The sequence below is a fragment of the Myxine glutinosa genome, chromosome 7 (assembly GCF_964187855.1).
Source record: "Myxine glutinosa chromosome 7, kmMyxGlut1.1, whole genome shotgun sequence".
Lineage (NCBI taxonomy): Eukaryota > Metazoa > Chordata > Myxini > Myxiniformes > Myxinidae > Myxine > Myxine glutinosa.
The window spans coordinates 28,634,885-28,657,385 of NC_136267.1; the positions used below are offsets into that span (position 1 = coordinate 28,634,885).

The 22,501-nt window shown below is 45.3% G+C and overlaps 1 protein-coding gene across 1 annotated transcript in view; it reads right to left on the reverse strand.

Moving 5' to 3' along the window:
* LOC144892909 (CST complex subunit CTC1-like) overlaps nt 1–22,501 on the reverse strand; it is an 85,181-nt gene that overhangs the window by 33,101 nt on the left and 29,579 nt on the right. Inside the window, exons 3-6 of the mRNA XM_078781380.1 lie at nt 21,912–22,071; nt 20,346–20,423; nt 19,276–19,429; nt 13,501–13,568 (exon numbers count right to left, since the gene is read on the reverse strand). Of these exons, the coding sequence (XP_078637506.1) occupies nt 13,501–13,568; nt 19,276–19,429; nt 20,346–20,423; nt 21,912–22,071 (460 nt within the window). The remainder of the gene's footprint in view (nt 1–13,500; nt 13,569–19,275; nt 19,430–20,345; nt 20,424–21,911; nt 22,072–22,501) is intronic.

Below are 22,501 nucleotides of genomic sequence, written 5' to 3' on the forward strand. Positions count from 1 at the left end.
CTTGCGGGCCCCATGACAATCATGGTTCCCTGTTTGAGGCAATGTTTTTATGGCCGGATGCCTTTCCTGACGCCAACCCTTGGTCACGCTCTTTCGATGCGCAGGGATACGGTGTACCTATTCTAAGTCGGGGTACACACCGTGATCATTCATCCCAGCAAGCTGGTACTCAATTAGCCGACCTCGGAAGGATGACAGGCTGAGTCAACTCCACAACAACACAACAACAACATGCATTTTAAGGCCATGTTCCCTGCTAGAGCGGGGGTTAGCCTTGCGGTCCCCATGACAATCTTCTCCATTTTGCCCTATTTTCTGCATCTCTCCTTGTTAACCCCCTTGCCCGCATTTCTTCTTCCACCATCTTTAGCCAAGTCTTTCTCGGTCTTCCCCGTCCTCTACTTCCTTCTACATTAACTTCCATCACTCTTCTCAACCAGTCACTTTCATCCTTCCTCAATACATGACCAAACCATCTCAACCTGTTCCTCTTCACAGCATCAATCACAGGCAATATTCCCATCATCTTTCGCAATTCATCATTTGTCTACCTCTCTCTCAACGATACTCCGCACATCCATCGAACCATTCGCATTTCCACCCTTTCCAGCCTTCGTTGCTGCTCTACGTTCATTACCCATGTCTCGCTCCCATAAATCATAACACTTCTCACACATGCAGCATACACCTTTCCCTTCAGCTTCAGCGACACTCTCCTCCTCATCAGCACGCCACTCAGTTCCCGAAACTTCTTCCATGCACATCTCACTCGAGCAACCGTTGCCGAGTCTGATCCACCTTCTCCATTCAGCATGTCTCCGAGGTAGCAAAATGTTTTCACACCTTCCAGCTTCATGCCGTCTCCAAGATCCAACTCAACATTTCCTCCATCTGCAGCTCCCTCTGTGCACACCTTACATTTGAATGTAGCTGCCACACTGGTTAATGACCCTCTCAGACCACTACATTTTTGATGAACCCACTCAGCACACATTGTACATTGAATGGAGTTCACTCCGACACCCTTCCTGCACACAGCACACGGCCACTTCCCAGTTCTTTCCACCTCACCACATGCTTTACCACTTGCCATCACCTTTGTCTTTCCGATATTCACCTTCAGACCTTTTGTCTCCATACATTCCTTCCACTTGTTCATCTTTTCCTTCAGTCCATCCATACTTTCCGCAATCAACACCAGATCATCTGCATACAACAACTCCCACGGTAAACCCTCCTTTACGGTCTGAGCCAGCACCTCCATCACAGCTACAAATAGTAGTGGACTTAGTACCGACCCCTGATGCACTCCCACCTTCACCTCAAACTCACCACTGTTCCCGTCCTTCGTCCTTACAGCTGTGCGTGCTCTTTTGTACATTGCCATCACTACTCTGATCAACCATTCCTCCACTCCTAACTTCCTCAATGCCCATGTCAATACTTTGCGTGGAACCCTACCGAATGCTTTCTCCAGATCAACAAACCCAAAAAACAACTTCTTCCTCTTATCCATGTACTTCTCCTGCAACTGCATCACAATGAAAAGCGCATCTGTCGTTCCTCTTCCTGGCATAAATCCAAACTGCATTTCGTCGATCTTCACTTTCTTCCTTATCCTCCTCTCCAACACCCTTTCCAATACCTTCATTCCATGCTCCAATAACTTTATCGCTCGGTATGAGCCACACTCCAGAGGGTCACCTTTCCCCTTGTATAGAGGGACGAGGGTACTCAGTTCCCAATCCACTGGAATGCGGCCTTCTTTCACCACCAGATTACAGATCTCTGTCATTCTCTTCACACCCCAACTTCCTGCTGCCTTCAACATATCTCCCACAACTCCCGTCGGCCCTCCCGCTTTTCCACTCTTCATTGCTTTTATCGCTTCCTCAACTTCCTTCTCAGTTATCTTCTCTGCCGGTCCTAAAACTGGGTTACTCTCTATGTTGCCATCCCATTCATTCTCTGTATTCAACAGCATTTCCATATATCTTTTCCATCTTCCTTTAATTCCATCTGGGTCGACAACGATTTGTCCCACTTCATCCTTCAAGCAACTCACCCCCATCACATCACACCTCTCTTTCGCTATCTGCTTTGCAATCCTGAATACTGCTTTCTGACCCTCTTCCGAATCCAAGCGTTCTCCGAACATTTTCCTACATGCCTCCTGCGCCTTTGCTACCTCTTTCTTTGGAGCCTTCCTGGCTGCCTTATAACTTTCATGCTCTGCTGTTTCTGCTCCCGTACCCTTCGCCTTCTGCCACTCTTTGAACTTCTTCCTCTTCTCGTCAATCCTCTTTCCAACCTCAACATCCCACCACCATGTTTCCGAGTGCCGCGGTGGTCCTTTTGTCCATCCACATACCTCACCAACGGCTCCCAACAGACTAGCTTTCATTGACATCCAACCACTTTCAAGCTCAACCACATCATCCTCTACCCTACTCAGCCTCTCTTTTAATGCCTCCCTTACTGTCACCTCTTTCAACCTCCACACCTTCATTCTCGGTTGGTACTTCACCCGCCGAGCTCTCCTCGCACCTTTCACCCTTATGTCGCAGACAACCAAGTGGTGCTGTGAAACAGCCTCCTCCCCCGGGATCACCTTTGTGTCCCGGAGGTGCCCCCTATCTCGCCGACGCACCATCAGGTAGTCAACGGTTGTCGTCGACCCACCTGACGTGTATGTAACAAGCTTATTGTCCTCTTTCTGGAACTGAGTATTACAAATCAACAAATCAGCTCCATCAGCAAACTCCAAAATCCTTTCACCTTCTCCATTTCTCACACCATATCCGTAACCCCCATGAACTCCCTCAAAACCATCCATACTCCTTCCCACATGTCCATTCAGGTCTCCTCCCACCACAACAACTTCCTCATCTTTCACGTTTTCCATCAGCTTCTCTATCGCACACCAGAACTTGTCCTTCTCTTCATCGCTTCGACCAACCTGCGGAGCATATCCCGAGATGACGTTCACCAAGAGCTTTCCAATCATCATTTTCACCATCATCAACCTATCACTCACTCTAGTCACACTCACCACACTGTCTACAAACTCCTCAGAAAACAGGACACCAACACCATTCACGCCCTCCGGGCACCCTTGCCACACAAACTTGTATTTCTGTCCCTGCCTACCCTTCACCATTCTCACACCACTTCCCTTCCATCTCGTCTCTTGCACACAACATATGTCCACTCTTCTTCTGACCAATACTTCCACCACTTCTCCTGATCTCCCTGTCATTGTCCCCACATTCCATGTCCCAAACCTCAGAAACCGATCTCCACTTCGGGCTGCACCCTGCCCATATGTACTTGTGATTGTCATGGTTCTCTTTTTGAGGCAATGTTTTTATGGCCGGATGCCCTTCCTGACGCCAACCCTCTTAGTCGTCTCTTACGACACGCAGGGATACGGTGTACCTATTCTGACCAGGGTACACACTGGGAAACGTTTAAAACATGTAAATTCTGGGGGGGGGGGGGGGGGGGTGCGTCAGCATCACGGCTGCGGTTTAAACATATTCCAACAATATCCAAACAGAACGATGAAAAAACAATCCGGGAAAAGTCTCCAAGCGAGAACGTGGATTTGAGAAAGAAGGAGCAGAGGCGGAAGAAAACGAGATACAGGGGGCGGGGCACAAGCCGAGTCAACTCCCCTGGCGTTAATTCAGCGATCGACCGGGATTCGAACCCAGGATCCAAGGATCCCAAACTGGCACCCTAACCGCTAAGCCAACACCAGGCTTGTGTATTTGTCCATTGAATATCAATGTCGTAATTCATGTTTAAAAGTGATTCATGTACAAGTTCTTTTTTGTTCATCCTATCCCTGCTCTCTTCTTCTCTTCTTCCTGACCCTTCCCACCCCTTTCCTTTTTGCTTCTCACAGAAGATGTCTAGATTTCTCTGTTCTCCTTTGATCCTTTGTCGGTCTGTGAACCTACATGCTCTCATTTAGCCCCCTTCCTCCCCCAATAACCTACTTTTCTGTATCATACTAAAATACACAATTCGGTGTATAACATCTGTCTGTCTGTCTGACCACGATACATTCAGTCGTTACTTATCCAATCTCAACTAAACCTTCCAGGGAGATTAATGGTCACACGACAGAAGTTGTAGTGACTTCATCTGATGCCCTCCATCCCCAGGGGGGTTTCAACCTTGGACCAACTCAGTGTTAAGGTGTATAAATATCTTATCGCAGGCATGGCGTGGGGCACACTTACCGGTGGTAAAAAATAATATTCTAACCACAAACAGCCTGGTGTTGGCTTAGCAGTTAGGGTGCCGGCTTGGGATCCTAGGATCCTGGGTTCGAATCCCGGTCGATCGCTGAATTAACGCCAGGGGGGTTGACTCAGCCTGTCATCCTTCCGAGGTCGGCAAATTGAGTACCAGCTTGCTGGGATGAATGATCCCGGTGTGTACCCCGATTTAGAATAGGTACACCGTATCCCTGCGCATCGTAAAAGCGTGACCAAGGGTTGGCGTCAGGAAGGGCATCCGGCCATAAAAACATTGCCTCAAACAGGGAACCATGATTGTCATGGGGCCCGCAAGGCTAACCCCCGCTGTAGCGGGGAAAATGGCTTTAAAACCATCATTCATTCATTCATTCAAACTATTCAATCAGTTCTGTCCAACATATGATTACCTTTTTAAAGAGTTGCTGCTATTTTTAAACAATATTGGAGGAAACCTTGTGTCCTCGAGGCATTCCATGCTTATTACGTCCCCCACAGACTAACATACCCGAGCCGTCTCAACTTACAAGGTATCCAGGTAGGCCACTAGCCAGGCCGCATTGATCTTTAGCTAATAAAGGTGCTTAAATGAGTCTTTACGCATGAATGATGTATACCACTGTCTGTCCGATTTTTATAACCATCACATGTGGACTGTATATGGATTGTTTATTATTGGTATTCTGGGGCTTCACATGTGATTTATCCAGCCCATGGTTTCAAATATGATAAGCAATATTGCACCGACACCCTTACAACAGGCCCAATTGAGACCTTTAATTTACGCATAACCCTATTCTTAACGGTCGATGGCATTGTTTTATACTCTCCTGAAAGAAAATTGGAGAACATTGGCCGTATGCATGTACAGTTAAACCTTGTCGTCCCGTCCGCGTGTTCGTGTATCTGCGCTTACCTTTTGCACACCCATTATCTCCCTCTGCACCGCTATTTCCGCATACGCACAGAAAATTCAACTTGACTGAAAGATTGAAAGGCTTGGAGACTACAACCCAGGAAGTATCAGCCCCATCATGTTTCTTGGAGAAATATACCTGCAAGGTTGTCTGTTTTGCACGTTACTTCTTTTTCTTGTTCAGGTCCATGTAGCAGTTGATTGAATCATTGGTTTGCCTGACTACTTTGAGGCTTCTCTCTCTGCAAGGATCGTTGTCAGTAAGGATCTGGAGTCCAGCTTCCACAAAAATGAAACTTCTGACTATAACAGTGAAAATTACTGAAAGTTACTCTATTGTGGTTTATGTACTGCAGTAAGGATTGCCTGTAACTGAAGCGATTACAGTTATAATTACAAGCCTGGTGTTGGCTTAGCGGTTAGGGTGCCGGCTTGGGATCCCAGGATCCTGGTGGAATCCCGGTCGATCGCTGAATTAACGGCAGGGGGGTTGACTCAGCCTGTCATCCTTCCGAGGTCAGCAAATTGAGTACCAGTTCACTGGTAATTCGCTGTGTGTTGCAAGAGGCGACCAACAGGGTTGGTGGCAGGAAGGGCATCTGGCCGTAAAACATTGCTTCAAAAATGGCGACCATGGTGCCCGAAAAAGGCGAACCCCTGCTCTGCGGGGAAAAATGGCCTCTAAAGGAGGTTCTCGTTTTCTTCTTTTAATAGGCCGGATTTATAACCGTATCTGAACCAAAATCTAATAGGCTTGTTTGCGTCACCTAATCAACTCATCCACCTGGTATTGTCACAACTCGTCCACAAATTCTTGAAATATCATGCTATATATCGTGTTGGCTCTATCTCTCAATGGTGAATAATTGTATCTGGATCTTCACCAAAATGGAATGAAGTCTTCCTTGTCACACACCCAACCTGCCCAACACGTTTCATCCAAATCCGTTCACAAAAGTTTGAGATATTGTGCAATATTTCATTTTTGGCCTTATCTCTCAATGGTTAAATCGCTCACAAAATTCTGGTATCCGGATTCGGATTTTCACCAAAATCTAATCAATTCGCCCTTGTCATGCACGCAATGAGTCCAGCAAATTTTGTCAGAATCTGTCCACAACTTTTTGTGATATCCTGCTCAAAGACAAACAGACAGCTGTGAAAACATAACTTCCATCCACATTTGGTGGCAGATGTAGTTACATTAGTCTGCAGAGTACAACTGCTTAAAAATCGAGTTAAAAACATAGTTGCAACTTCAGTAGGAAATGAATGCAGTAAAGCGATGCTATTTTTGTGAGTGTATGTATGTATGTATGTATGTATGTATGTATGTATGTATGTATGTATGTATACACACAGTCGTGGCCAAAAATATTGGCACCCTTGCACTTTTTTCAAATAATGCACCATTTCTTCCAGAAAATTGTTGAAATTAAAAAATATTTTGGTATCCACACATGTATTTATTTGGTTTGCAGTGGAACAAACAAAAAAAACTGAAAAAAATACTAAATCTTAGCCAATTCCACACAGAAATCCTAAAATGGCCCGGACAATATTATTGGCACCTTTTATAAGTTGTGAGAAATAATGAGATTTCAAGCAGGTGATTCTCCTTTACTTTGGAATTGAACTCATCTGTGGTGAGTTTCAGGTGGTACCGGCAATATAAAATCACTCATTCAACCAGTATGAATAGAGAAAAGGACTCATTCTGCTGTTTTGTGTCACTGTACTGTGTTCCGCAATGAGCATGGAGAAAAGAAAGAAAACCAGAGAATTGTCTGAGGAAGTCAGATACAAGATTGCAGCCAAGCATGGACAATCTCAAGGCTACAAGTCCATCTCCAGAGACCTTGATGTTCCTGTGTCCATCGTACGCAATGTTATCAGGAAGGTTAAGGCCCATGGCACTGCAGCCAACCTCCCTGGACGTGGCCGCAAGGGAGAACTTGATCGAAGATTGCAGCGAACGATTGTGGGAATGGTGGAGAAAGCACCTCAATCAACTGCCAAACAGATTCAAGCTGATCTTCAGACACAAGGTATGACAGTTTCAACTCGCACCATCCGTTGCCAACTCAATGAAAGAGGGTTCCATGGTAGGACACCCAGGAGAACCCCACTGCTGAGAGAGAAACATAAGAAAGCCCAACAGGAGTTTGCCAAAACACACATGAACAAGCCAAAATCCTTCTGGGAGAATAACCTGTGGACAGATGAGACCAAATTAGAGCTTTTTGGTAAAGCACATCATTTCTATGTTTACAGAAAACAAAATGAAGCCTTCAAAGTAAAGAACACCTTCCCTACAGTCAAAGATGGAGGAGGTTCAGTGATGTTTTGGGGTCGCTGTGCTCCCTCTAGCACTGGGTACCTTGAACATGTGTATGGCATCATGAAATCAGGAGATTACCAAGGCATTTTGGAGCGCAATGTTCAACTCGGTGTCAGAAAGCTGGGTCTCCGTTGAAGATCATGGGTCTTGTAGCAGGACAATGACCCCAAACAGTTTCAAAAAGCACCCAGGAATGGTTCAAGACAAAATACTGGACTGTTCTGAAGTGGCCAGCAATGAGTCCAGATTTAAATCCCATTGAACACCTGTGGAGAGATCTTAAAACAGCAGTTGGGAGAAGGCACCCTTCAAATCTGGGAGAACTGGAACAGTTTGCACAAGAAGAGCGCTTGACTGCAGTTATTTTGTCCAAAGGCCGTGCTACCAAATATTAAGTCTCGCGTGTCAATAATTTTGTCAATGCCATTTCTTTTTATTTTCTGATTTAAAAGGATATAATACGTTCTGAATCAAAAACAAAGGTTCTGTAATATTAACAGTGAAATAAAGAATTGGCACCTCAGCAAAGGACTTCTGCGACTCACTGGTATTGACACAATCTGTCAATTTCCCGACCCGGATCTCAGCCAATGGTGTATCTTCTCTTCTAGACATGGTTATGACAAACTTCCCTGCTAATGTCTGCTGCTCTTCTTCTGCCCCAATCGGTTCTTCTGATCATGTGCTTGTTAAAGTGGACATCTCTCTGGCCATTCTCAGAGAGCCTCCTCAGCGTCGCCGAGTCTGGCATTTCACTCAGGCCGACTGGCACGGTCTTCAAGCAGCCATCAATCTCTGGACTGGTCTCCCATCTCCACTGCCTCTGACATCAACTCATCCTGGGAATTCTTCCAAAGCAAACTGCTCTCTCTCATGCACAGATTTATCCCATCTCGTCTTCAGTTGTCTTACCCTTCCGCCCGTCCATGGTACACTGAATCTTGTGGTGAGGCAGTTGCCCTGAAACAACTTGCCTTTGCCTCTTGGAAGGCTAATCCAACTGAAGGCAATCTCAGTTCCTTCCACCAAGCTCGGAACAAGTGTGTGTCTACACTCAGGAGTGCCAGGAAGCACTCTCTCTCCACACTCAAGAATGAACTCTCCAACCTGTCTCCTTCCTCCAAATCCTGGTGGCGTCTGGTCAAATCCGTTTCTGGTGTTTGTTCCCCCTCCATCCCCTCCCTTACCTCAAAGGGCTACACAGTTGACACCGCACGTGACAAAGCCGAATGCCTCAACTCTGTGTTTGCCTCAAAATCTTGTGTCCCAAACCCATCTCTCTCTGTTCCCACCTTACCCAGTCGAACCCAACTGCTCCTGGACTCTGTGTCCTTCTCTCCTGACAAGGTGGAGGAGTTCTTTGTCAAACCTCGACTCTGATTCTGCAACTGGACCAGACGGCATCAGCCCACGCCCCACGGGTCCTAAAATCCTGCTCTGCCGCTCTATCTCACCCTCTCTCTGTTCTTTTCACCCTCTCTTTTGCTCAAGGTCATCTGCCAGCATCCTGGAAATCAGCAAAGATTACCGCTTTACACAAAAAAGGTGCAAAAACAGATCCTTGCATCTACAGACCAATCAGCCTGCTCCCAATCATCAGCAAAGTCATGGAATCCATCATTGCTTCAGATATCAAATCGTTCCTCTTCTCCAATGGCTTGATCTCCGATCATCAATTTGGATTCAGACCAGGTCATTCTACTCTGGACATGCTGCTTCTGCTGTCTCAACAATGGATGGAGGTCCTCAATGCCAAACAGGAAATCAGAGCTGTCTCCCTTGACATATCACGTGCCTTCGATACGGTCTGGCACCCAGCTCTGCTCACCAAACTCTCCTCCTATGGTATCCATGGAAATCTCCATGCATGGCTTGCGGACTTCCTCTCTGGTCGTAGACAACGTGTGGCCCTGAATGGATTTCTCTCATCTCCCCTTCCTGTTCAGGCTGGAGTTCCCCAAGGCAGTGTTCTGGCCCCTGTGCTTTTTCTGGTCTTTATCAATGATCTCTCCGACTCTCTGGAAAATCCTCTCTATGTCTTTGCTGATGACTCCACTCTCTGCCGCTCCATTCCTCTTCCCTCAGATCGGCAGTCTGCAGCCTCCTCACTCTCTGAAGACCTGGACAAAATCACAGACTGGTCAAACAAGTGGAACATGTCTTTCAATCCTGACAAATCTCACACTCTTACTATGTCTCTCCGAAAAGATCGACTGGACAACCCTCCTATCTACTTTCTCAACAATCCTCTCCAAGAAGTTCTGTCGCTCAAGCTTTTGGGTCTCACTATCTGCCATGATCTTTCTTGGGAAAACCACATTTCCAAGCTGGCCTCCAAAGCCAGTCGCCGACTGGGCATCCTCCGTCGTGCGAAGTCCTTCCTCGGCACATCTGAGCTCCTCACCACATACAAGGCTTTCATCCGCAGCTCAATGGAATACTGTTCTCCCCTATGGGCCGGTGATCCTGCCTCACACCTAGCTCGGCTTCACGCTGTTGAAACCAAAGCTTTCAGAATCATTGGAATCTCCCGTGATGAAGCTATCTCCGAGGGCCTTTCACTCACTCACCGCAGGCAGGTAGGTGGTCTTTCTGTCTTCTACCGACTCCTCTCCGGCCTTGCTCCCCCAGCTCTCTCTGTGCTCTGTCCCCCAAATATTCCTACAGGTCGCACAAGATCTGCCAGCCACCCTCTGATGGTTAAACTGCCGAAATCTCGGCTCTCTGCTCACCTTCACTCTTTCATTCCTCTTTTCTCCCGCCTCTGGAACAAACTCCCACACTCCCTTCAATCCCACTCCTCCCTCCAGGTCTTTAAAACACCTGTTCACCACGATCTCTTATCTTTCCCCATCCAAAACCTTGATCTTTTCTACCCCCACTAATTCACCCCAGATCCACCTTGTTTGAAATTCCAACTTTCCTGGAAGTCCTGGCAGGGTCCATACGTTTTATACCTCTCCCACCCCCCCCCCCCCTTCCAATGCCTCCCCCTCCCCCCAAAGCCCTCTCCCTCCCACAGACCTCTCGATGTCCCTGCTCTCAGATGTTGTGTTTGTGTTCCTCCCCCTCTCGCCCCATCTTGTCTACCGCTCCCCATGTTATATGTTTTATGTGTCGGTTTGTCTTTGTGTGATTAATGTTAGCTCTTTCACGAGCCTCGATCTTGTATACAAAAAAAATAAAAAAAATAAAATTCAACTTATATTTTGAGGACATTGTGAGTATTTTTTTTAAAGTGCAAGGGTGCCAATATTTTTGGCCACGACTGTATGTGTAAAAAGTCCATGTAAAATATGATGGGTGGGAGCAGTTTATATGATGATGAAGCCTCGTGAACGTTTCAAAGTCTGAAGCCTCAGCCTCATGACAGGTATGATTATATATTATTTATTTACAAGACATCATATGGATGTAAATGACACTCATTTTACTCGGTGTGCATTGCACATCACGTGCAGCAAATTTCACCTCCCTGTGCATTGTATTCATTATTTAAAATTAAAACGCTTCTGTACACCACCCTTGAGGCTCGGTTTGCCAGCCACCGTCTATAATTCCAATAGAAGAGACATAATTACTCTTTTATGGAAAATGTTTTTCGAGTTTGTTTTATCCTCAAAAATAGACTGTATTGAACACGTAAACATTTTAAACATTCATGTTGAAAGATTGGCCTCTAAAACCCGACTCAAATCGTCCTTATGAAGGGGGACAGACATCAGTACAAACACACAAACACACAAACTGACATTGTATTGTACATAGAATGAGCTTTATGTATAAGATACAGTATAATCTAACAAGAGTTACGCCTAGGTCCCCCGTTGGTGAAGTGATGTGAGTTGACAAAGTGGAAGACGCAAGGCGGCCATTTTGGATTTTGACGTGGCGACCCAATTTTCAATAGCGTTCTCCCTTATGCGTAGATACACCCACACACCAGATTAGAAGTTAGTAGTTCGTTTCTTTTTCAAGATATTTCGCTCACAAGGTTCAGACATACATGGCGGCGACCATCTTGGATTTTGACATGGCGACCCAATTTTCAATAGCGTTCTCCCTTATGCGTAGATACACCCACACACCAGATTAGAAGTTAGTAGTTCGTTATTTTTCAAGATATTTCACTCACAAGGTTCAGACATATATATGGTGGTGGCCATCTTGGATTTCGACATGGCGACCCAATTTTCAATAGCGTTCTTCCTTATGCCTAGATACACCCACACACCAGATTAGAAGTTGGTACTTCACTTATTTTTCAAGATATTCCACTCACAAGGTTCAGACATACATGGCGGTGGCCATCTTGGATTTTGACGTGGGTTGCACCCACACACCAAATTAGAATTCGGTCCTTCGCTTATGCACGCACGCACGGATGGACGGACGCACACACGGACGGAGGGGAAAACCATAATCCCCCTTTCGCTCCGCGGTGCGACGGGGGACAACTCATTGACTGACTGATATTAACGTTCAGTACCTTCTAGGTGAATATGAAAGCTGAAATTTTGCATGCCAACTGACATCGAAGCTCATATACCGGGAAAAAAAAAATCACAGAACTATTGGAAAGCGTCCGTCAATGGAAATTTACGTAAACGCGTCCAAAAAACCCAAACACCTAAATCAATATCTAGAATTTGAAAATTGTAATTGATAAAACTGTAAACTGTGAAATAAAAACCTCAATGAAAATGTACGTACAAAAACCGTAAACATTTCCGTAGAAAAAACAACCTCAATCAATATCTAGCAGGAGGTCGATGATGCTTGCCTACAATAATAAAGCTTCTATTTATTATGTACCTACATGCTAAGCACGGTTCGTTATTACTCCCGCCAGGGAGTAACGCATTTGATCGTGTCCGTCCGTGTGTGTGTGTGCGTGTGTTTGTGAACAAGATATCTGGAAAAGTTCTGAACGGATTTGGATGAAAGTTGGTGGGATGATTGCCCTTGGGATAAGGAAGAATTGATTAGTTTTTGGTGAAGCTCAGGATATTATTCCGGATCCAGGAATTTTTTGAAGGATTTCACAAATATATACGTTGAAATAATTGAATTCAATATAATTGAAATTTAATCTCCAATTACTCATTTCATTTCTAGCAAATTTCTGGATATTGAATGTCCGTATATCAATGGATTATTGTATGTGGATATGCACATACACATGACCCCTCCCCCCCCCACCGCCTCCCACTCTCCTGGCAGGAGCGGGCTTTCTCGTGTTCCAAAAATGCAAAAACCTGAAATTGGCCAGTTCTGACCGTGTCCATTTTCAGGTGGCATGTCACAAATGATAGTTGGCAATCTAATTAAAATCATGGCACTATTTCTAAGATGGATGTTAATGACTTGTACAAGTCATTAGCATATCATAGTGACCAAGCGAGAATTTCCAAGAAGATGGGAGAGGACCACAATAAATTACAGGTATATGAATATTTCAACAAGAACATTGGTGTACACTTGCATCATATCAACAAAAACTACATGCAATAAGTCTCTTCATTATTTATATCATCAATGTTAAAGAATGTACAATATCAATAAAAAAACATTTGATATTATATTTTATGTACATGTTCATTAAAAAAAAAAAAAAACACAGTTTAGAGGCCATTTTTCCCCGCAAAGCGGGGGTTGGCCTTTTCGGGGACCGTGGTTGTTGTTGTTTTGTTTTTTTTGGTCCCCTTTTTGAAGCAATGTTTTACGGCCGGATGCCCTTCCTGACGCCAACCCTTTTTGTCGCCTTTTTACGACAAACAGGGAATTACCAGTGAACTGGTACTCAATTTGCCGACCTCGGAAGGATGACAGGCTGAGTCAACCCCCCTGGCGTTAATTCAGCGATCGACCGGGATCCGAACCCAGGATCCTTGGTATCCTAAGCTGGCACCCTAGCCGCTAGCCCAACACCAGGGAACGCAACTGTGAATGTTCATTAGAATTCAATAACTGACCTTGCGCTAGCTCCGAACCGACCGCAGTCGGAACTACAAAAGCCTTCCTGTCTTGCTGCACAACGGCCCTGTAAGAAAACGCAACACAACAGTGTCAAATCAATTGTGGTTAAAACATGTATATTGGGGAAATGTATTGCTCATCTACTCTGGGAAAATGTGTGATTGTGTCTTCAAACTACAGAGAAAATGCTTCGCTGGCATATGACCATTCCTTCATTGTTCTGGAGAATACCTTTTGGCACAAACTTTTGGTGACCTTTTTTCGGCTGATCATGAACCCGTGTGACCAGAATCTGCCAAATATGAACTTGGGCAATCTTCAAACTTTTTATGCATTTGCATAATACCAATATCAAAAAGTTTCTAAAAACATAATTCCACTTCGATATTGTAGGGTGCAGTATTATGTGTGGACCAGTGACAAACAAAATCTCAATTTAATCAATTTTAAATTCAGGCTGAAACAAAACAAAATGTGAAAAAAGTCAAGGGGTGTGAATACTTTATGAAGGCACTGTATGAGGAAGAGAGACTTGAGATGAGTGGATAGAAGCTGGTCCATGTCGTCATCGAACGAAATGTAAATGGAGTGGTCAGTACAACACTGTTTGGTGGATGGTACAACACACATATGAACAAGAGGTGGGAGCAGAAGGGAAGCCGTAGCCAGAGGTACTCCTGGGGGTGAGGAGGAGAGAGGGCAGTGCAAGGAGAGTGAGGAAGAGAGTTTTTGATAAAGATAGCCACCCCACCACCAGGGCGAGGCTCAGGTCTATCACACCGGAGGAGGGAGAAACCAGGAAGAGATATTAAGGAATCAGAGACATCTTGAAGGAGGAAAGTCTCTGTTAAGCAGGTTATGTCTGGTTTGTCAGTTGCAACCTGTATGGAGAGATTTGTCAGGTTGGAGGGAAGGCCCCAGATGTTTGAGGTCCATACCATTAAGGAAGAGGGAGGGGAGGAGGCGTTGGATGCGAGAGAGGGGAGGGTAACACAAGGGAGGAGAGAGGGAGGTAGGGAGAGTTGTTGACAGTGTATAGGAGATTGCAGTGAGCAGGATGAGGAGGATGAGGAGGACAAAAGGCGAGGTGTTGATTGGATGAGGCACAGTGAAGAGTAATATGAGAGAGGGCAGAGCGAAGTAGAAGTTTGGAAGAATGAGTTGGAAGAGAGAGGGTGGGGGAAGGATGCAGCTTTGTGGATGTGTGAGGAGCACCTTTGAAATGGGGGGAGATTGGAAGGGGAGGGGAGAAGGGGGAGATTAGAGTGAGGAGGGAGAGAGAGGAGAGATTTGAGGAAGAAAGGTGAGGCGACCTTAGGATAGGGGTGAGGGGGAGGAGAGACTAAGAGAGAAGGCACGGCTGTGGGGGAGGAGGAAGAGGGTGGGAAGAGGGGAAGGAAGGAGGAGCCTGGGCAGTGATATGGTGAAGATGGGAGCAGGAACAATATTCGAAGGGGTGGGGGGAGGAACAATATTCGAAGGGGTGGGGTGAGGAACAATATTCGAAGGGGTGGGGGGAGGAACAATATTCGAAGGGGTGGGGGGAGGAACAATATTCGAAGAGGTGGGGGGAGGAACAATATTCGAAGGGGTGGGGGGAGGAACAATATTCGAAGGGGTGGGGGGAGGAACAATATTCGAAGGGGTGGGGGGAGGAACAATATTCGAAGGGGTGGGGGGAGGAACAATATTCGAAGGGGTGGGGGGAGGAACAATATTCGAAGGGGTGGGGGGAGGAACAATATTCGAAGGGGTGGGGGGAGGAACAATATTCGAAGGGGTGGGGGGAGGAACAATATTCGAAGGGGTGGGGGGAGGAACAATATTCGAAGGGGTGGGGGGAGGAACAATATTCGAAGGGGTGGGGGGAGGAACAATATTCGAAGGGGTGGGGGGGGGGGAGGAACAATATTCGAAGGGGTGGGGGGAGGAACAATATTCGAAGGGGTGGGGGGAGGAACAATATTCGAAGTGGTGGGGGGAGGAACAATATTTGAGGGCGTGGGGGGAGGAACAATATTTGAGGGGGTGGGGGCAGGAACAATATTTTAGGGGGTGGGGGCAGGAACAATATTTTAGGGGGTGGGGGCAAGAACAATATTTGAGGGGGTGGGGGGAGGAACAATATTTGAGGGGGTGGGGGGAGGAACAATATTTGAGGGGGTGGGGGGAGGAACAATATTTGAGGGGGTGGGGGGAGGAACAATATTTGAGTGGGTGGGGGCAGGAACAATATTTGAGGGGGTTGGGGGAGGAACAATATTTGAGTGGGTGGGGGCAGGAACAATATTTGAGGGGGTGGGGGGGAGGAACAATATTTGAGGGGGTGGGGGCAGGAACAATATTTGAGGAGGTGGGGGGAGGAGCAATATTTGAAGGGGTGGGGGCAGGAACAATATTTGAGGGGGTCGGGGGAGGAACAATATTTGAGTGGGTGGGGGCAGGAACAATATTTGAGGGGGTGGGGACAGGAACAATATTTGAGGGGGTGGGGGCAGGAACAATATTTGAGGAGGTGGGGGCAGGAACAATATTTGATGGGGTGGGGGGAGGAACAATATTTGAGGATGGGAGGAGGGGGAGGGGTGAGGTGAGGAAAGAAAGAGCATGAGGAAGGTATTGAGAAGTGTCCTAATTGAGAGAGTGATATATCTGTTAGGTTGGAACAGAGCCCACAGATGTTTGAACAACACATAATTTAGGTGACCAGAGGAGGAGCTGTCAGTACAGTGGAGGACAGTAGAGAGGGGCTAAAAGAGGAGGCAGGATGAGGACAAGGATTAGAGTAGGTTGGGTAATGAGGATGGGAGGAGGAACTGTGAGGGGCAAGATGGGAGGTGTAAGGAGGGGGTAAACCAGGGTGGAGTTAGGAGGAGGTAGATTGGAGGAGGTGGGGTGAATCGACAAGAGAAAGGGGGTTCAGAAAGGAAGAAGCTTGGAGGGGGAGGGGGAGGATGGTGGTTTTGAAAGGGAGGGGGGTACAAACAGCCATTGCAAATTTTAAAGTTCAGTTGGAAAGGTAGGTCTTTTTTTGTTGCAGGTCACTGTTTCCAGGGTAGGATGAAACCTGGAGGCTCTTCTGTGGGATCACTAACCAGTTCTTTGTTATCATTGTTGTTGTCTGTCCAGGAAGTGTGCCACTTGTCCTTTGTGTTAAACCCAGCATCACTCAATACTTGCAGAGCCCCAGAAAGGTGTGCGTGACTTGATTTGCATATTTGGTAGATTCTGCAGGTCTTCATGGATTGGAAGCTCTAGGTCGGCTTTAATGCGATCAAACTCTCAGCATTCTTGCCTTCCGACACACATCATAGGGTGTGATGTTAGACAGGACGAAAAGCCACTGCACGGGTTTTGATTTCAGTGCACCGATGAGTATCTACATCAGTGTTTTCAGGACAGTGCCCAAGTTCTCCTGTGCCCAAACAGGAGACCAGTATTCCACTGAGGAATACACAAGCGCAAGGCGCAGAGTGCACGCACTTGATCCCCACTTGGTGCCCGTGAGTTTCCGGATGATGTCTACCTTGGTTTTGATCCTTTCCGTGACCCGTTTTTGGTGTTTGCGGAGCATGAGGCAGCGATCAAGGGGTGACTCCAATGCACTTGGGGAACGGTTCGTTCTTGACTCTTTTTACCCTCGCCAGAGGAGAGGGCATTGCATTTGAGTCCGTTTGTCTGTTTGTTTGTCCGCACAGAATAAATATGATTTTCTCTGCAACCGTTTGTCCGTTTGACAGGAAATTTTCACCATAGGTGCAACTCCACATGGATAATTTTTTAATAACTATGACGTCATAGGTCATGTGGTTCGGCCGCCATCTTGGAAAAATCGAAAAACGTTACACCTCTATATCTCCGAAAGTGCTGAATTGCAAAAATTGAGACACGGCTCATTGTAAAGAACTCTCCATGGGGAATAAAATATGTTAATGATGTCATAGGTGCCTCCATTATGACGTCATAATTCGACAAGTACAAAACGTCATCCAATCAAGATGAAATTTATTGAGCGCCATGTCGGCATAAACTGGTGGAGAAAAAAAGATGATGACGTCATCGGTCACGTGGTTCGGCCGCCATCTTGGAAAAACCGAAAAAAATTGCACCTTGATATCTCCGAAAGCGCTGAATAGAAAAAATTGAGACATGGCTCATTGTAAAGAACTCTCCATGGGGAATAAAATATGTTAATGATGATGTCATAGGTGCCTCCGTTATGACGTCATAATTCGACAAGTACAAAACTTCATCCGATCAAGATGAAATTTCTTGAGCATAATCAAGGAATAAATTAGTTTAGAAAAAAAAATAATGATGATGTCATCGGTCACGTGGTTCATCCGCCATATTTCTTTTAACACAAAAGCCTTAAAAAACCACTGAAAATACATCCAGGCGAGGGTTTGCAATCTCTGATTGCTCTTTTTCTTCTTTCTTTTTGAAAAAGGAAACCCGGAGCTTGCTGTTAACCAGTCGGTTGCTGAGATGGAAAGCGGTAACTGCAGTCTCAGTTGGGTTTGGGGGGAAGTGAAAGGTAAGTGAACAAACCTCTAAGAGCCTGAGCAATCCTGCCAGCTTTACTGATGCCAAATATATCAATTAAATTAAATTTAAAAGAATAATAATATCGCAAACAATTTAAAGAAAACTCTGATCTTCAAAATAAATAAAAAAATCAAACCACCACCACAGTTAAAATGTGGTATTAAAAGGTAAATGGCAGGGCAGACATAAAAAAATGTAACCATATTAACAACCAATGTAGCAGAAAACATTGATTAATAAAAAATATATTAAATAAAGTTCAACCAAAGATGGGATGGAACGACAGTCTGTATCCAAGCAGAAGCTCTGATTGGATACAGACTGTATGTATCCAATTGAAAGTCTGTATCCAATGATACATGTGATTCAAGGCTCTACACCTCAATACAACCCAAAAACTAGCAATCCTCAAGTATCTCACCACCACGGGTGCCATAAAATCTGTACATCCGACTTCCACTGCATAAAACTCAAAAGGACCATCCTTTCTGTTTGCAATCAATGTGTAGAGCCCGTATCACATTCACTTTATATCGTGGGCAACATCAATCGCAACTCCCCAAGGTACCATTAATGCAACCGTAATGATCCGTCTTTGTGAGTTGGACGTTATCAGCAGACTGGCTCGCAGGTTCCTTTGTAGCTATCTCTGGTGGGAAAGAGAAACTCAGGAACATGCTTTCAGCTTCTACTTTCCAGGTCTCTGTCCTTTGTTTTCACTTTCTTGAAAGATGCATTTTTTTTCTTAGGTTTATCACTTTCCTTCACAAAACAAACTTTCCCCAGAGGAACGCTACAGCACTTTGCAGGAAATGCAAAACCTCAGCACATCTTCCTATTATAACTCTGAACAGGTAGGAAACGCATGCTAAAATGTCTCTCTTTCCCTGCACATAGTGCGGTTGACATCATACCTCCAGATTCCCCAGACGTCTAACACCTGATGTTGTCAAAACAATACAACACCATTCCGTGCAAGACTCCTGAAAAATTCCACTTTACAAACTCACAGCATGGCATTACACTTCCTTCCAGATTGTATATCTAACTATGACTTACTTACAATGGAGAGTCTGGAAGCATACATGTAAAATACCTCGCACGTGTGCACAACGCGCGCGCACACACACACACACATGTATCACAGGGAGAGTTCAAGATGCGTGGTGCATGAGCAAATCGAAAGTGTGCATTATAAAAGGAAAGGCTGAATGTTTTCCCACCTTTGTGAAAAGCTTTCCACACCAAATGCAGTTCCAGCGCAAAGTGAGCCGACTGATGCGCGTGATGCTACATACTGCCTGCTGCATTCCTTGCACACTGCCCCGGATATCCCTCAGGTACAGCCTTGTAAACGATGTTTCATCTGTTGTTATCCTGCCAAACAGTACCTCCAGATTGTTACAATAACATACGCTGACAAATATACCAATGTAAATGTTAAATTACGGTTTGAAAAGTGAATGATGAGGCACAGGTGGCAAAAGTCTTGAGGAGACACAGATGTGGACCGACAAGAGAATAACAGGCCAACAGGTCTGCTGGTGACAAAAATTTAAAAATTCTGCTCCAGAAGGTGTACCGGCACCCATTAACAAAGGGAAAGGGTATTCGTGGGATGGGAAAATAAAAACCGTGCACGAATAGGATCGTTTATTCTCTCATTATTTCACCAGCAGCTACTACCAACAATTAGCAGGTGCTTTCATATCAAAAGTTGTCAATATCTACCGCCGACTGCTGACATTTGGAGCTTCTAGGACAAAAACAAAGAAACTGCCTTTCTCGACCAAAGGTAATAATAAGCAGGGGGTTAAAGACTGAATATGACTATTTTGGAGGGCAATTTTTGTCCCCCGCCCCTAAGACAAGGTCAGAGCTCCGTCCGACTGATCATCTGTCCGTGTAAGCAATATTTCAAAAACCCTTGAACACTTAGCTTTCATATTACACAGATCTATTCCTCATACCACCCAAAAGGTGGGGGACATAGAGCATCAGCTCCTTGTTGTTCACATTTCAGGGCCATAAAGCAACAAAAACAAATCAATCTGCCTGGTAACACGTGTTGTTTGAATCGGAATCCTGAGCTGAAAAAATATCGGTGCAAAGCTTCATTAACAGCCTTGTTAACGATCAAAGCAGTACGAGGGGTACGTCGTGTGTGTGGGCTCACGGGGGCGCCAGACACCGTGCAAACTTTGTCAATGCAAGCTTTAACTTCACACAGCAAACGGTGATGCCTGGCTCGATGTACATCGATCACGGATAACGTGTGGTTTAACTGCATTACCTTTTTTGGAGAGATGGAGGAAATGAGATGACTGTGAGGACACTGGTGTTGATGAATCTGCAGTACACGTTCTTCCTCCTACAGGAATATCAAAGGAAGAGAAAAATAATCAGAGGCCATATTCGGTCACAACAGTGGGCCCCTATCAGCTTTTCGACGACTGGTTATAAACCGGACAGAAATTCACCAAAGCGATGAGAACGAGGTAATGATTTTGAGAAATCCCATCACATGTTAAGACAATTATCACCGTGTGAATCGTAGTTGCAGGAAAGTGATTATTAATTTACAACAGCTGTCCAGGAATCTAGAAATTTTATTTCAAGGCACAAAGAAAATGTAGCTTCCGGTTCACAAGAAGCAAAAACAAATTCCATCAAGCAAATGGACTGCAACAAAACCGAAAATTTGTCGTGTCCGCAGCTAGTTATCACCAGCCTTGGACGGATGAAGCGAACCAGCTTTTACTCCCGAGGCGATCTCCAAATCTGGCAGTTATGACGTGCGCGGGATGGAAGAAACACGAAGCGTTTAATTTCACAAACACAAGGGTTTATTTCCGAAACCCAACCAGGAACGCGACAACGAAAATGTAATGATAATGATTTTTAATAAAATAAAGTGCGGAATGAAAATAATTAAAATAAAGCTGAGGCAAAATGCTACGGTGAGGTACCTCCACACAGACCCAAACACGAACAAAGGGTAAGGTAAGAAAATAAAAGTCCCTCTCCGGCACTTAGCTGGCCCAAAATAGATCCTTTGGAAGGTCGGCAATTGTAGGAGCCCGGAGCCACTCGTGCGGGAAGCTCGGAAAAAGGCGGCGAAACCGGACGTCGAGAAGCTCGAGAGTGAGGCGAGTGGCGTAGATGGCCCTCTTTCTCTCCGGTCCCTCAAAATGTCCTCTCCTTTCTTGTTGATGCAACTGCTCTGTTTGGGAAGGACAGCTCAGCCTTTGGGAACCCCGAAGAGCCCAGCAGCCAAAGCCTCCTCTCGATCGCCACAGAACAACACAAACACTCTCCTCAGCAGAACACAAAATGTCCAAGCTCCTTGCCACTCGCGCTCTTCCCGCGTCGTCACTTGGGGGGGGGGGGGGGGGCGTGGCCAACCAGGACCTGTTTACCCCGCCCATCGTACCAGTTTCGCGCCACCTCTCCTGGGCGGGTCTTTGCCGTATGTGTCCATGGAGCATGAATACTGGCCGGCTGATGTTTTGCTTGGCCGACGGTTGTTATAAATGTTAGGGATGACTACAGAGGGAGGAATGAGCCTTAAACCCTACTACTAATTTATTTAAGTTTAAGCTACGGATGAATTTCTTTCATACAATCATACATTTCGATTTTATTGCGTAGGTCGAGGCTTAATGAAAGGGCAGGCATGGTAGAATATGTGGGTTTGAAATATGTATCATTGGAAGAAATATAATGCATTGATTAAATAAGATGATCTACAAGAAAAAAAAAATCGATTCTCAGCTTGACAAGTTAAGTATGCACTTCAACACAAGCAACATGCATTCTCCTTTTGACACTGAAAATGATGTTTTGAAACTCAGCTGACTTGGAAATTTTGTGTTCCACATTGTGCAGCAGGATTTTTGAGCCGGGCAGCAGACCCAGAGGACGTGTCCCTGGGTCAAAGTACAGAGAGATTGAGACATTTGGGTCGCTGGGGTCAGATAGGTCCAGTCGGAGGGACAACGTGTTCGGGGTCCATGGTTCTACAACAAGAATACAAGCATACAAGCATAAAATGAACTTTACTTAGGCTTCAAGGGAACTTTTACAAATATAAATGCACATGTATGTATGTGTATATGTGTATGTCTGTGTGTGTGTGCGTGTGTATATAATATGTATATATATATACAGACTTGGCATTTAATATGGAATATATTTTTTGTGGGGGTGAACTTACATTTCAAGATGTCGTAGAACCAAAAGTTCATTGGAATTATGTTGAAATTATTCTCGATTTTGTTAATGTGACCTTTAAAAGAAACAAAAACCACATTTGACATTTTGAAACAAATATATTGATCCTTGAAAGTGATGTAAACTGATATCGAACTCAATTCACGGACAGTACTGTGTTAAACTTCTGTACGTTTTCCAGAAGTATCTCTTTATTTTGCACATTAACCAAATTTT